Raw genomic sequence first — 16,657 nt, 5'->3', positions numbered from 1 at the left:
TGCACCACAAGCCTAATCAAACAAATGATTTATGCTTTCAAAGTTGGCCACAGGGGGTCACCATCTTGTAACTTTGTTAAACATCTTTGCAAGACCAAGACTGTGCACATGCTCAGTGTGGTCTGGGCTGCTTAGGGCTCGTCATAAACAAAGCTGCATGAATTTTGCATGGCTGGTAAGTAAGGCGGGGGCTCCCCCTGCTGTTCATAAGTATGATTGTTTCCCTGCTCGGCAGTTAGGGACCGTCTGACAATTCCTATCCACAGCAATAAATGAAGGGAGAATTTCACTGCATACAGTCAGGTTTCTTTTCTAAAAACAGTACACATTTTTTAATTAAAGTATATTGGAGATAGTTTTCTTTTTCATTAAAGAAAGTAAAAATGGGATTTTATTTTTTTGCCTTTCCTTGTCCTTTAAAGAACAGTAATATATAGCACATGAGATTTTGTGAGTTACTGTACCCTTCCTCAGAATTTCCCCTAGTAGCTAGCATAGCACATGTGGCATTTTTTCCCTTCAAAGAACTGAAACACTGAGGGCTGACATCTGTAATATAGTGGCCCTTAGTTCTCCATACGCAGAACACTTGTGCCTGCCCCTTATTCAGTACATACTACTTGTACCATTTACCAACCGGATTCCTCATAATGGCAATTACAACAGGGGGATGCGGCTACAAATAGGGTTGCTACCTTTCCCTGCTGCGAGCTCCGGTCCAGACGGCCAATTACATCTTGGGGGCGTGTCGATGATGTTGTGGGCAGGAAAGTGACATTGCACAGGGATCAGCTTGTTTAAAAATGCAGTTGGGCAAGGACCACATCAGACCATTGATGGCATAGACTACTGCTATAATCAGATGTTTGTCCTTTTTTTTATCTACAACATGCATTCATAGGAATTACTAATACATAATCATCTAGACAAGTTAGGATGACACATGTCCTCAATGTGGGAAAATACATGAACCTATCCAACAACCTAAATTGTTTCCAGTTGCTACAAATTACTCTGCTTTGAGATTCCTACATGTGCAAAGAGAAAGCTAAGAATCTCCTTCCAAGAGGTCTCCTGGGCAGTACAATGAGCCACAAGTTCTCCTCCCCACCAAACAGGAAGAGAGTCTCGAGCAGGTTGTGACACATGGCATAAAGGAGACCCTGGTGGCTCTATGAGATGCCCAGTCCCAGGGAAAGATAACAGATGCACATCATTCTTGCCTCGTCCTTTTGCCCTGGCTAACGCTTCCATGGCAAACTTCAAGCTGTTGTAGGACTTATCCTCTTCACCCACCAGAAAAAGCACTGGACCTCTTGCCTTCTCTAGGGGTAAGATGCTGTCCTGGTGTTCAGACTCTTTTGTTTCTTCTATCACTCGCCTTGACCACAGTAAGCCAAGATCTGTTATCTCCACCCGACCGGAATTATAGGGAATGCCCCTCATGCATAGATCTCTGTATGTCAGAGTGAAGCCATAAATAGCGTTGGTTCCATTGATGCAGACTGTAGCTTTAACCATCGGTAGATGACAAGCTAATGCCAAAGCGATCTCCGCTCCTTTAGACACACCTATTACTCCAACGCCGTGGTTTATAACCTGGAATAAAAGACAAAAACTTACATTGAAAGTCATTAATGCATATGACTTTCAGGTTCACTAACGTCCTACTGTACTTTGAAGTCCATCCATTAGTGGATGTGTTAGTAAATTGTGTTTTTAATGGAATGATCTCACTTGATCAGATATTTAATGAAAATTATAGAGGTGGGTAAAAGTACTTTGGCAAGAGGGGATTCATTTGTGGGGCAATGGGCTGCCCAATAATATAAAATGACCACCATTTAACTATTGTCCATTTTCTTCCAGGAGCATCTCCATAGCCACATAGGCCACATAGCATGAGTGTGTGGAAGCTTCTACCCACAATACTCTCTCACTGATGCCAATGACTCATGTAAAGCATTATACCACTTCTGTTTGGGGCTGCTATGAGGGCGAGTCTCATAGCAGTCTCAAGATGTTGAACTTTGGGGAAAAATATGGTTGTTAGCAGTAATGTGGTATATGTTTCCCCTTGCCTAAACAGCTTACAGAACTGCTATGCGATTTCACTTTAAAGGCCAAGGAAAGTCTAAAATAGAATAAGGCTAGAAATGCTGTATTTTGTATACTAAACATAAACTTACTGCACCACAAGCCTAATCAAACAAATGATTTATGCTTTCAAAGTTGGCCACAGGGGGTCACCATCTTGTAACTTTGTTAAACATCTTTGCAAGACTAAAGGTGGCCATACACGGGCCGATAAAAGCTGCCGACAGACCGTGTCGGCAGCTTATTGGCCCGTGTATGGGGGCCCCCGACGGGCTTCCCCGATCGAGATCTGGCCGAAAGTCGGCCAGATCTCGATCGGATGGGGTTAAAAATCCCGTCGGATCGCGGCCGCATCTGTTCGTTGATGCGGTCCCGCGATCCGACCGCCCGTTTGGCGAACGCTAGGATCCGATCGTTGGGCCCTAGGGCCCACGATCGGATCAGCCCGATATTGCCCACCTCAAGGTGGGCATATCGGAGGGAGATCCGCTCGTTTGGCGACATCGCCAAACGAGCGGATCTATCCGTGTATGGCCACCTTAAGACTAAGTGCACATGCTCAGTGGTCTGGGCTGCTTAGGGATCGTCATAAACTGCTTGAATTCTGCATGGCTGGTAAGTAAGGCGGGGGCTCCCCCTGCTGTACATAAGTATGATTGTTTCCCTGCTCAGCAGTTAGGGACCGTCTGACAATTCCTATCCACAGCAGTAAATGAAGGGAGAATTTCACTGCATACAGTCAGGTTTCTTATAAAAACGGTACACATTTTTTACTTAAAGAATATTGGAGATAGGTTTCTTTTTCATTAAAGAAAGTAAAAATGGGATTTTATTTTTTTGCCTTTTATTGTCCTTTAAGATGTTTACATTTTATTTTACTAACTTTTGGGTTCCTGAGCAGAAACTGAGCTGCCTCTTCAAAATATTCCAGCTCCAGCACATCCAGTTGCTTGGGCAAATCATCATAAGCAAAGTAAGCCAGGGCCAAGCTGGCAAAACCACGACTGGCCAAGAGGCTGCTTCGAAACTCCATTAAACCTCCAAAACCACCGAACATGTCAATAACTCCTGGGAAAGGACCTTCACCTACGACAAAAGTTATTTAAAAGTTTATTATTTAGCTGGAAACATGGAAAGTTCTAGAGTAATACAAGAGATCCTCTGCACTCAACCCATTATCAACATATTTGACACTGAGACTTTCTGTGCCTTGAGCTTCTAATAATGCCATCCCCTTTAAACAAAGCAGGGATTGTTTGGCCATATTTTGCAATATATTTGAGTTGGCCAACTACGTCAAAGTCATCCCTGGTCTGGCCAGTCCCACACTCATTAACTGATTAATTCTACTGCTTCGTTTTATCTTCATCTTGTCTTTGTCTGTATGAATTTTGTGATCACAGCCTAATTGCACCCCACTTAATGGTTTAAAAATTATTGTTGAGCTAACCCAACATTCCAGCCAGGAACCAAACCTCTATTCTATGCCAAGTGGGCTATAAGTTTCATTACTTCAGGGTGCGATATTTACTCCAACCATAGACTTATACAATCTTACCACTGCAAACAAATCAAGAGAGACAGCCACAGGTTAAAATCAGACTGTTTGAATACTTTCAAGTCTACCACTTTTTGGGACCTTATGTTATTAATGCCAAAACAAATTTTCCCACGGCATTCAAGACTCTGGAAGCCAATGGGCTACCCCAGAAAGGACTCGTTTCAAAAATCTACAATCTAGCCCCCCGAGATCCATCATTGCAGAGAGACAAATACATGGATAAATGGGAACAAATTCTCCCGAAACCAGTATCTGCTGAAAACTGGCCCAAAATATGGGGCAATGCCACTCACATGGTTTCTTGCGTACCACAAAAAGAACATATGTACAAAATCTTAACCTTCTGGTATTACACCCCAGAGAGATTACATAAACTATTTCCACACCAATCTGCTCTTTGCTGGAGGAACTGTGGGACTCAAGACACCCTATTACTTAGTCTTCTGGGACTCCCCTAAATATAGCAAACTTTCTGGAGTGAGTTTTCTTTGGGTTTGGGTTAAGACAGGGGACAAAAAAAGGCATGGAAACGTTAATGGAGAAAAAAGAGTTGGAGAAAAAACATATTAAAATGTATAGAAATACAGAAAATATGGCCATAAATGAAATACATCACTCACCTGGGGGCAAGAAGAGGGTTCCTCTGATTCTTCCTTCTCGGACATTATACCGTTGTACCCCAGGAGTTACATACCATCTTTCTATGATCTGTGCCGCACAGGGAGTATCTTTAGGAGAAGGAAGGACCACCAAGTAAGGATAGACCTCAAGGTGAATAAGGAAAGGGCTTCCCATTACATCCCGCTTTATCAGCCTGAGGAAGGGAGTAGTTGGCTTTAGAGACCAGAGGAGGCCCATGGGTAAAACACCTTGAAAATCTCCACCAGTGGCTGATGCCTCCTCTAGATCCACTTCCCCTTCGATTGTAGTAATGTAGAAAGCTCTTGACTGAAATATCGCCCCTTTCTCATCCTTTAACCAGGCTCTTATTGTAATGAGCTGCTGAGGTGGCAGGCCCCATGCACGTATCTTCACTGGTTCATCTGCTAAGGAGACCCCAGGTGTAGCTGAGAGACCAGCCATGTCTGAGGGTAAAGACGTGTCAGGCTTTGACCTTCCAAGAACACAAAGAAGTCATGAGAGATTATACATAACCTTGCCAAATAAAAGTAAGTGGTCAAGACCTTGTCCTGAAAAGGAAAAGCTGTACTACTTTTGGAGGGCTACAGTGATACAACAATTTTGAATCCAACATACATTTATTGCAGCTAAAACCTGAGCTACATCCTAACCCTCTCACTGGCAATATCAGCCTGGGCCAGTGGGTCCTTGAGTGTCGGGACTCACCAGGATTTTTCCCGGTGTCCCAAAACTCTTGTCCACTGGAGATGTTCCATCAAATGTTATACGACACTATGCACTACTGCTTGTTCAAAGTTCATACAGTACTGTACTACAAGAGTCATTTGATGCACTAGGATGTTAGGTTTATGGATTTAGAAAACAGGCAAAATCAGTCAAGAATTTGTAAAAATGGAATGCATGGATTGGAGTCTGTATCCAAGGTAAAGGGTAACTAAACCAGTCCCCAAGATGAGTGTCAGTGGAACTGCACATGCTCTGTGAGATTTGGGCAGCTGTGAGAAGCATAAGGTGTAGGGGCTGTCACAAATCATTAAGAAAAAAATAATGCTTGTCTCAGGGCCAGTCGTACCAACTGTGGGGCCCAATAGGAACCAGTTTGGCGTGGGCCCTCTAATCTGGGCTGTTCCTGCTGAATTGTGCTTAGTACGGGGGAATACCTATGCTGCCATAGTTTTATGGGATCTCTCTGTACAGACTATGAGCAAACTTAGGGGCTGTTCCTGCTGAATTGTGCTTAGTACAGGGGAATACCTATGCTGCCATAGTTTTATGGGATCTCTCTGTACAGACTATGAGCAAACTTAGGGGACTGTTCCTGCTGAATTGTGCTTAGTACAGGGAATACCTATGCTGTCATAGTTTTATGGGATCTCTCTGTACAGACTATGAGCAAACTTAGGGACTGTTCCTGCTGAATTGTGCTTCGTACAGGGAATACCTATGCTGCCATAGTTTTATGGGACCTCTCTGTACAGACTATGAGCAAACTTAGGGGCTGTTCCTGCTGAATTGTGCTTAGTACAGGGAATACCTATGCTGCCATAGTTTTATGGGACCTCTGTACAGACTATGAGCAAACTTCCTGCATAATTTAGACCAAGTCTACTTGAGAACCACTGAATACATAGATAGCTAAGTATCTATTTTAGCTCTTCCATAATCATTCTGAGAAAAAAACAATCACTGATGCAATTTATAAGCATTTAGCAGAATGAACCCAGTTGCGATTCCATATATAATACCCCAGAACTAAAAGCAGGATGGAGCCAGTGGCAATTCCATGTATAATACCTCTAGAAGTCATATCAGGGTGACACAGTGGCACTGAATTCTTCTGGTCAGACATTTAAAGGTAAAAATAAAATTCAAAAAGCTCAATGAAAAAAGAACTCCAACTCAGACCTGCCGAAAACATGTAAAAGTCAGTGGCAGATGTCCCATTAATAACCGGAAGATTTTCTGAGTTGTGCTGGGTTTCTGAAAAATCATAGCCTTCGGGTTATTTACAGATAAATTGTAGGTTTGAGCTCAAAGTCCAAAAAAAAAGATAGGATTCGGATTTGTGTAATTATTTTGATAAATAGGGGTGAAAAGTCTGTGCGGATTTGGTCAGAGTTCTTTTCAGAAAATAGTGAGAACTTTTGCTCAATAGCTCTCTCTTTGTGTGAGAAGATGTTGGAACCTAAAGCAGATTTTATAGTAAGAAGCAGGTATTGGATACTGGTAGAATAAGAATTAAAGAGAGCTAGTGTAAGGGGTATCCAAATCATAAGTACAATGTTTGGTGAAATGCAAATGAAGAGATATTGTCTAGTTGAAGCCAGTGGGGAGCTGCCAGCTTGGCCCTGCAAACAATCGGACAATGGATACATTTCCCTGAGAACGATGAACATTTCTAACCTGACCACTTGTTATTCTGACTGATGAACCTCATGATAATTTGACGGATTTGTCAGATCGCACTAAAATCGGTCTTTTTTAAACCTGCACTTGCTATATAATTACATCATCACTCTCAGGCTTTGCCCTTACTTGGTTCTTATTGGACATTGATACTGCCCTCCCCTTGTAATTCATTGGTTGCTTGTGCACTTGTAAGCAGTCACATAAATTCAAAGGCCATTGGTTAATTTCTCCCTTACATTGGCTGATATCTTGTGTGCATTACTTGAGGTTCTCAAAAGGACGCAGCATATCCCAAATCTAACACATTTTTACTATACAAATAAGCATATACATTACTAGTAAACCCTATAAACCTTTACCATGTCATTAAATTGGGCGCATATTCCCCACACAAAATGCATCATTGTCTCTGTATTGGGTCAGGTAGTATCTGTATCCCCTCCATTAGTCTTCACTGTAGTGTTTTCCTGAATGCAGGATCTGCTTCAACCAGGCGGCCATTTTGTATCGGCTACATCATCATTTATATTTGTATATCCAGCCACACCTGATGTCCTTTCTTTGAAGTTTTGTTTTGTAACTTTATTAAGGATGTGTAATCCTACTCACTCCTACATGTAATCCCACTCATGTATGCATAATCCCACTCCTACATGTATTCCCACTCACTCATATGCATATTCCCACTCACTCATATATGTAATCCCACTCACTCATATGCATGATCCCATTCACTCATTTGCATATTCCCACTCACTCATATATGTAATTCCACTCACTCATTTGCATATTCCCACTCACTCATTTGCATATTCCCACTCACTCACAGATGTATTCCCACTCACTCATTTACATATTCCCACTCACTCATACATGTAATCCCACTCACTCATATGCATGATCCCATTCACTCATTTGCATATTCCCACTCACTCACATATTTAATCCCACTCACTCATATATGTAATTCCACTCACTCATTTGCATATTCCCACTCACTCACAGATGTATTCCCACTCACTCATTTACATATTCCCACTCACTCATATATGTAATCCCACTCACTCATTTGCATATTCCCACTCACTCATACATGTAATCCCACTCACTCATATGCATGATCCCATTCACTCATTTGCATATTCCCACTCACTCACATATTTAATCCCACTCACTCATATATGTAATTCCACTCACTCATTTGCATATTCCCACTCACTCATTTGCATATTTCCACTCACTCACAGATGTATTCCCACTCACTCATACATGTATTCCCACTCACTCACATCTGTATTCCCATTCACTCATATATGTAATCCCACTCACTCATTTGCATAATCCCATTCACTCATATATGTAATCCCACTCACTCATATGCATGATCCCACTCACTCATTTGCATATTCCCACTCACTCATTTGCATATTTCCACTCACTCACAGATGTATTCCCACTCACTCATACATGTATTCCCACTCACTCACATCTGTATTCCCATTCACTCATATATGTAATCCCACTCACTCATTTGCATAATCCCATTCACTCATTTGCATATTTCCACTCACTGATTTGCATATTCCCACTCACTCATACATGTATTCCCACTCACTCATATATGTAATTCCACTCACTCATATGCATAATCCCACCCATATATATGTATAATCTCACTCATACATGTAATCCCACTAATACATTTAATCCCACTCACTCATACATGCTAGTAACTCTATGCAGAGGCAGCAGAAGCCACAGATGCAGAGAGAAGTGCAAATCTGATCAATATGTTCCCAGTACATTCTTGGCAGATAGAGCCCTTGCCTGGCAGCATATAAAGTGTGTGGGTTTGACAAACAACATGTTACAAAGTACAGGGCTCCACTGAACTGCAAACGCAGGTAGTATGGTATTCTTTGGGGGAAGCAGATTTTTGCACTTTGCTTTGGAGTGCAGAGATTTGCTGCAATTTGTAGTGCAGAGAAGGATGCAAATGCAAAACACAAATGTGATCTACCATGTTTTTTGCATGCACAGTACATAATGCTCCTGCAATGTATCGACTGCAAATGCACCAGACTGGAACAGGGGACTATTGAGAGGAAACATGGGAATGTTGGTGTAGTAACTATCATTACACAGTAATCTTGGCCTATAGGTGTACAAGTCCACTATATGTAATAGATGAAGTACATGAGTGCACATTTTATTCTGTCAGAGGGTAATCAAACCAACAAGTGGATCAGATACATGTGGATGAGCTTATTGGGGTTTTTCAGTCTGATTTACTTACAAGACACTTTTCTCCTTGCCCGCAGGCTATACATAGCAGGTTATAGTAGAATAACTGGATGATCTTTAGATAATGAAATCATTGAGATGTACAATCAAAATGACGCTGCTTACATTTGCCCATATACCACAATCTCTGCAAGGTAATTTGAAATATTTGGGGTGATTTAACTTACACTCCCCAAAAACTTCCCTTAGGGCTCTTACTTATGGGCATTTTATGCGATTTGCAACAGCAAAAATGCATTTTGGGCATTTATATGGATTTTTAAAAGCAACTAATGGCTCTTCCTGAAGCGCATTAAACCTGCGCTCCAGTGCATTCAGCCAGTGCAGCACGGGAAGAAACACACACAAGTCTTTTACATGGCCCCCGTAGTGACACAGACCCATGTAAGCGCCAAACACAGAATGTTGCATTTCACCTGCATTCAGAGCTTACATGCGTCTGTGTCAGTATGGGAAAGAAAATGCAGCATGTTGCATCTTGATGAAACACTCAAACCTGCACATCAAATGCAGAAAATAATCCCCCTGTGTATGAGCCCTAGGAGTGAATGTTCTCTAATTAGACAATCTGATAAGTCATACTTTTGGTTTGCTATATATTATAGTATAGCCCAAACACACAGAGATTTGTTGCCTGTGGCAAATCTATCCGGCCACTGGTGACAAATCTGCCAAAAATGCTTCCACTTGCCTAAAATACACTATGCAGCAATCCAAATGAATCCCAGTAACATTGCCTTCTTTTCCTCTTATTAAAGGGATACTGTCATGGGAAAAAAGATTTGTTTTCAAAATGAATCAGTTAATAGTGCTGCTCCAGCAGAATTCTGCACTGAAATCCATTTCTCAAAAGAGCAAACAGATTTTTTTATATTCAATTTTGAAATCTGACATGGGGCTAGACATATTGTCAATTTCCCAGCTGCCCCAAGTCATGTGACTTGTGCTCTGATAAACTTCAATCACTCTTTACTGCTGTACTGCAAGTTGGACTGATATCACCCCCCTCCCTTTCCCCCCAGCAGCCAAACAAAAGAACAATGGGAAGGTAACCAGATAACAGCTCCCTAACACAAGATAACAGCTGCCTGGTAGATCTAAGAACAACACTCAATAGTAAAATCCCATGTCCCACTGAAACACATTCAGTTACAAAAACAGCAGCCTGCCAGAAAGCATTTCTCTCCTAAACTGCAGGCACAAGTCACATGACCAGGGACAGCTGGGAAATTGACAATATGTCTAGCCCCATGTCAGATTTCAAAATTGAATATAAAAAAATCAGTTTGCTCTTTTGAGAAATGGATTTCAGTGCAGAAGTCTGCTGTAGTAGCGCTATTAACTGATGCGTTTTGAAAAAAACATGTTTTCCGATGACAGGATCCCTTTAAGCTGGATCATCGCTATGATGTTTTGGCAAGGAGAAAGCATTTTCATGAGATTTCTTGCCCATAGGAAACATTAACTACAGGTATGGGATGCATAATTCAAAATCCCATTATCCAGAAAGATCTGAATCACAGACTCCATTCTATCCAAATTTTTAAAAATTATTTCCTTTTTCTCTGTAGTAATAAATCAGACACTTGCACTTGGGTTTGTTTAATGTTTGTATAACAATAAAGAATATCAAATTGGAAAATATGAAAATATAAACAAATATGCAAAAGCAAACAGGTTTTTTTTAATAAGGTTAGATAAAGCAAGAGATATTAAAGTCATAATTTAGACCCAATGGTTGTCTAGTTCCTAGTTGAAAAATCCATTTTGCTTCTTGAAGGTCTAATTGGGTCTAAATTATGACTTTGATGCTGTTTGGGCCCCTGTGTGGGCTGAGTGGGCCTCTGTGTACCTGCGGCTAAATACCCATCCTTCCTGCAATGTCCTATGCCTTCTGAATGGCGTATCGAGTGCTTTTACCGTCACTCATCATCCAAATCTGCACTCACACCTCCGTCCTGTACCCTCCCTTCTCAGCTGTCAGCCATGCTAACTCCGCCCTCAGCCTTCCACCTTCAGGCTTCAGCCCAGTGACGGAACTAGGTGGGGACGGGCCCTGGTGTGGGCCTTGCAGCCGGGCCCCGCCCACACCATCGTCCGTGCGGCTGCAGCCGAATCCAGTGACTGCCGGGGGGCCCTGGCCCAATTGCACCCCCTGCTCCCCCGGTAGTTACGCCACTGCTTCAGCCCACAGGCTTCAGATCTCTCTTTTCAACTGACAGTCGGCGGAAGCCTGAGGGCTGAAGACTGTCACCTTACTCTGCCTTCAAGTCTAACCTTTCCTGCTTGAATGGTTTGCTCTCAACCCCCCTCCCTCATAACTATCTTCTCCCTCAGCCATGTCTCCTCATTCCTCAGCGTTATATTCTCAGGATCATATTCTCTAGGAGCCTGGCTGATTATAAGGCTGACAAATGAGGGCTCAAGGCTGAGGGAGGGGAAGATTGTTAAAGTAGGAAAGTTAAGTCCTTAAGGTTGAGGAAGGTGACAGGAGGGGTGAGAGAAATACGCTGCCAGCGCGGAGGAGATAATAGAGCTTTATTAACAAGTCACATTTCTTTAGGAGATCGCATATCTAAGCACTAACTTTGGCTGAGGATGTAGGCAGATGAATGCAGCATCGCGTGTCTTTGCTCTCACCCATGATCCTGAAAGGCTGTAGTCACTGTAACTCCCCCTGGTTCCTCCCTCCTCAGCTCTCTACGCCCTTCCTTACTCCATTCATTTCAATGAGCTTGTGACATCACGGACAAAGTCTCTTCTCGGGAGATTTCGATAAAAAAACACCAGGAAGAGCGAAAGATCCCCACAGTGTAGCGGGACATTAGACTACATTCCGGGACAGCGGGACAGGCAGATAAAAGCGGGACTGTCCCATGAAAAATGGGACAGTTGGGGGCAGGCCTGGACTGACAATTTGCCTTTTCGGGCAAATGCCAGAGGGGCCGCTCTATATTTTGTTTAAGTGGGCCGCTCCGATATCCTAATTACAATCTTCCCTTCAATTAGGGTTGCCACCTTTTCCTAATTGTTTTACCAGTCAGTGGGGGGCGGGAACAAAAAGGGGTGGGCGTGATGTCAAAAGGGGCGGGACCGTGATGTAAAAGGGGCGTGGCCACGACACTGAGATTTTGACTGAGACGGGGACAAAGTCAGAAAAGCTAAGTTTACAGGGGATTGGGGGCAGGCCGAGGGGTCTTTTTGAAGGGTATTACAAATTTACAGGCAGCTACATTGCCAGTAAATTTGTAATACCGGCCCCGGCCTTGGCAGGTGTTTTACCGGCTAGGCCGGTAAAATACTGGCCAGGTGGCAACCCTACCTTCAATTCATACAGCGGTCTCTAGGACTGCTCCTCCACCGTATCTCTACTATGGCTCCGCCCCTCCCACTCCTCTCGTGCTACTGCTGTGTGTGTGTCCCAGCACGGCTCCGGTCTCCTAGCTTTCTCTTAACTTTTCACAACGGGCCAGGCAGAGCTCAGCGGTGGGCGGGGTCATGGCACTGCACTGGGAGAAGAGAGGAGATTGGCTGCCGTTTGTCTGCCCTCCTTATAGCAAGTGAGATGGTAGACAGAGTCAGAGAACAGTTGCACTGGGGATGTGCAGCCCGTGAGACCCCCTTACAGGAACTAGTCCTGATCAGTACTGATTTAACCCTTGCATAAACAATGCAAGCCATTAGTCAGGGCTGCAGATCAGCAGTGGCATTTGTACTTAAAAATTGTCATCTGAGTAAATATGAAAATGCTTCTTTTACACAAAGTGTCGCTGCAGTTGTTAGGAACCCCAAGTACTTTTTAATCACTTACATCTGCCCAAAAGGCACTGAAAAGAAAAGTATCCCCATTGAATTTGGGAAAGAAGAGGAGAGCCCGTCTGGCTCAGGCAGATTTGCTCCAACTAATTGACCCCAGAGGTGGGTGACAGGTCAAATTTGCCCCCAGCTCATCTACTCCCTGTCCAAAAATCTGAGAAGGGGCTGGTCAGGTGCGGCCATATAAATCTGTGATACGTGGTGGGCTGTGCTTGGTTTAAACTTTTTGACCTCCACATGACTACAGGCTTGGGGTACTTCTCTTTTCAATGCCGCACTACAGATAAGTAGTGCGGCATTGATAAGTACAGGTAAGTACTACTATAGTTTATATAAACAAGTTGCTGTGTAGCCATGGGGGCAGCCATTCAAGCACAGGATACACAGTAGATAACAGATAAGTACTACTATAGTTTATATAAACAAGCTGCTGTGTAGCCATGGGGGCAGCTATTCAAGCACAGGATACACAGTAGATAACAGATAAGTACTACTATAGTTTATATAAACAAGCTGCTGTGTAGCCATGGGGGCAGCCATTCAAGCACAGGATACACAGTAGATAACAGATAGGTACTACTATAGTTTATATAAACAAGCTGCTGTGTAGCCATGGGGGCAGCCATTCAAGCACAGGATACACAGTAGATAACAGATAGGTACTACTATAGTTTATATAAACAAGCTGCTGTGTAGCCATGGGGGCAGCCATTCAAGCACAGGATACACAGTAGATAGCAGATAAGTACTACTATAGTTTATGTAAACAAGCTGCTGTGTAGTCATGGGGGCAACCATTCAAGCACAGGATACACAGTAGATAACAGATAAGTACTACTATAGTTTATATAAACAAGCTGCTGTGTAGCCATGGGGCAGCCATTCAAGCACAGGATACACAGTAGATAACAGATAAGTACTACTATAGTTTATATAAACAAGCTCCTGTGTAGCCATGACTGCCTCTATGGCTACACAGCAGCTTGTTTATATAAACTATAGTAGTACTTATCTGTTATCTACTGTGTATCCTGTGCTTGAATGGCTGCCCCCATGGCTACACAGCAGCTTGTTTATATAAAGTATAGTAGAGTTTCTGAAGCAAACAAACCAGTTTTGACAGTGCAGGGAAACACTACATTATACTGTTATTCCTTTAAAACGCTTTTATTTTTTGCTGTTACTGTTCCTTTATGAAAAGACGCTAATGTGGTTGGAGTGGTGGCAGGAGGGCCTCTGCAGGGGGCAATCAGGAAGATAGTAAGTGTGAGAGCAAAACAGTGCTCTGTTACTAATTTATAACAAATTAAAAAACAAAGCTAGAAATAAAAGATTCCCTTGTTTTGATTAGCTGTACAACGTAGTATTACAGGTATGGGATCCATTATCCAGAAACCTGTTATCCAGAAAGCTTCTAATTACTGAAATGCTATGTCCCATAGACTCCATTATAATCAAATAATCCAATATTTAAAAGATGATTTCCTTTTTCTGTGTAATAATAAAACAGTAACTTGTACTTGATCCCAACTGAGATATAATTAATCCTTATTAGAAGCAAAACCAGCCTGTTGGGTTTATTTAATGTTTATATGATTTTCTAGTAGACTTGAGGTATGAAAATCCAAATTACAAAAAGATACATTATCTGGAAATCACCAGGTTCTGAGCATTCTGGATAATAGGTCCCATACCTGTACAAATATTTGTTTTAAAAAAACAACGTTTCTTTTTCACCCCTGGGTTAATGAGTATTTTGCTACATCGAATTATCACCTGCTCCTGGAATAAAATCAGATTTCATTAGCATAACCTTACCAGCGATTTCTCTCTGCTGTGACTCTCAATAATCGAATCTAGAAACTCTGTGGTTAAATGATAACAGAATGCCAGCTTATTGAAGGGCACTGTGCTGTAGGATTGTTGGTTAATAATAAACTATGATTGTCATACATTAATGTTGGAATTACTTTGGTGCCAGAACATAAAAGTTTGTTCACAGAACAACCCCTCAGTGACTTCTAATATCCTTATCATTTACAGTAGGGGGTTTATTATCCCTTATAATACATGAGTGATACTCAGAGTTCCCTGTATAACTCAGCCTGCAGCCTTGTGCCTTTATATGGTCACAGAACAACCCCTCAGTGACTTCTAATATCCTTATCATTTACAGTAGGGGGTAAATTATCCCTTATGATACATGAGTGATACTCAGAGTTCCCTGTATAACTCAGCCTGCAGCCTTGTGCCTTTATATGGTCACAGAACCCCTCCGTGACTTCTAATATCCTTATCATTTACAGTAGGGGGTACATTATCCCTTATAATACATGAGTGATACTCAGAGTTCCCTGTATAACTCAGCCTGCAGCCTTGTGCCTTTATATGGTCACAGAACAACCCCTCAGTGACTTCTAATATCCTTATCATTTACAGTAGGGGGTGCATTATCCCTTATAATACATGAGTGATACTCAGAGTTCCCTGTATAACTCAGCCTGCAGCCTTGTGCCTTTATATGGTCACAGAACAACCCCTCAGTGACTTCTAATATCCTTATCATTTACAGTAGGGGGTACATTATCCCTTATAATACATGAGTGATACTCAGAGTTCCCTGTATAACTCAGCCTGCAGCCTTGTGTCTTTATATGGTCACAGAACAACCCCTCAGTGACTTCTAATATCCTTATCATTTACAGTAGGGGGTACATTATCCCTTATAATACATGAGTGATACTCAGAGTTCCCTGTATAACTCAGCCTGCAGCCTTGTGCCTTTATATGGTCACAGAACAACCCCTCAGTGACTTCTAATAGCCTTATCATTTACAGTAGGGGGTACATTATCCCTTATAATACATGAGTGATACTCAGAGTTCCCTGTATAACTCAGCCTGCAGCCTTGTGCCTTTATATGGTCACAGAACAACCCCTCAGTGACTTCTAATATCCTTATCATTTACAGTAGGGGGTACATTATCCCTTATAATACATGAGTGATACTCAGAGTTCCCTGTATAACTCAGCCTGCAGCCTTGTGCCTTTATATGGTCACAGAACAACCCCTCAGTGACTTCTAATATCCTTATCATTTACAGTAGGGGGTACATTATCCCTTATAATACATGAGTGATACTCAGAGTTCCCTGTATAACTCAGCCTGCAGCCTTGTGCCTTTATATGGTCACAGAACAACCCCTCAGTGACTTCTAATATCCTTATCATTTACAGTAGGGGGTACATTATCCCTTATAATACATGAGTGATACTCAGAGTTCCCTGTATAACTCAGCCTGCAGCCTTGTGCCTTTATATGGTCACAGAACAACCCCTCAGTGACTTCTAATAGCCTTATCATTTACAGTAGGGGGTATATTATCCCTTATACATGAGTGATATTTATTTTAAAATACAGTAGAACCCTGCTTTTACATACCCTTATTTGACAATAAAATAATGATATTGACAATAGAATAATGAGAACACCCTATTCCATGACGGGTAATGGCTAGTATTTAGGACTATTAATATAAATTAAAGATCAAGATCAAGACCCCTAGTCCTGGTACTTACAAAGGCCATACCTAAGGCAGATAGGGGGAAGGGAATACTGATAATAGGGGTCTCAGGTAATCATACAATGACATACTGACCAAAGGTCAAGACTCTGCAGACAGAAGTCAAACAACAGTGAGATACACAAGTGTTGCTTCACAACTGCAAACACCCATCATGTCTCAAACTAGCAGACATAGATTTTATGGTTCATGTATATTGGAATCAGATGTAACAGGTATTGCAATATTTACTATAGTAAGCTTA

General features: G+C 42.1%; 1 protein-coding gene across 5 annotated transcripts; it reads right to left on the bottom strand.

Moving 5' to 3' along the window:
- Positions 1-351: 351 nt before the first annotated feature.
- baat.S (bile acid-CoA:amino acid N-acyltransferase S homeolog) lies at positions 352-14,721 on the bottom strand. 5 transcript variants are annotated; one of them, XM_041580630.1, is made up of 4 exons: positions 14,648-14,721; positions 4,279-4,743; positions 2,981-3,183; positions 352-1,599 (listed from the first exon to the last, which is right to left on the bottom strand). In XM_041580630.1, the coding sequence occupies exons 2-4, from the start codon at positions 4,739-4,741 to the stop codon at positions 1,003-1,005; spliced, it is 1,263 nt and encodes a 420-aa protein (XP_041436564.1). In that variant the 5' UTR covers positions 4,742-4,743; positions 14,648-14,721; the 3' UTR covers positions 352-1,002. The 5 variants fall into 5 exon arrangements, with proteins under 5 accessions (XP_041436564.1, XP_041436563.1, XP_041436565.1 ...); XM_041580629.1 differs by having other exon boundaries at positions 4,279-4,772; positions 14,648-14,705; XM_041580631.1 differs by lacking the exon at positions 14,648-14,721 and adding an exon at positions 11,601-12,238 and having other exon boundaries at positions 4,279-4,772.
- Positions 14,722-16,657: the final 1,936 nt, after the last annotated feature.

Source organism: Xenopus laevis, chromosome 1S, assembly GCF_017654675.1.
Source record: "Xenopus laevis strain J_2021 chromosome 1S, Xenopus_laevis_v10.1, whole genome shotgun sequence".
Classification (NCBI taxonomy): Eukaryota; Metazoa; Chordata; class Amphibia; order Anura; family Pipidae; genus Xenopus; species Xenopus laevis.
The sequence above is the reverse complement of the archived record's forward strand: the minus strand, read 5'-3'. Positions and strand labels throughout refer to the sequence as shown.

What these genes read in the sequence shown, in the direction of transcription:
- baat.S (XM_041580627.1), bottom strand. Translation starts at nt 11,634, where the DNA reads ATGCTGCATTCATCTGCCTACATCCTCAGCCAAA. An exon ending in TGCCTACATCCTCAGCCAAA is followed by an intron (nt 4,744 to 11,600) that starts GTTAGTGCTTAG and finishes CTTTACCCTCAG; the next exon opens with ACATGGCTGGTCTCTCAGCT. An exon ending in AACCCTCTTCTTGCCCCCAG is followed by an intron (nt 3,184 to 4,278) that starts GTGAGTGATGTA and finishes CTTTTGTCGTAG; the next exon opens with GTGAAGGTCCTTTCCCAGGA.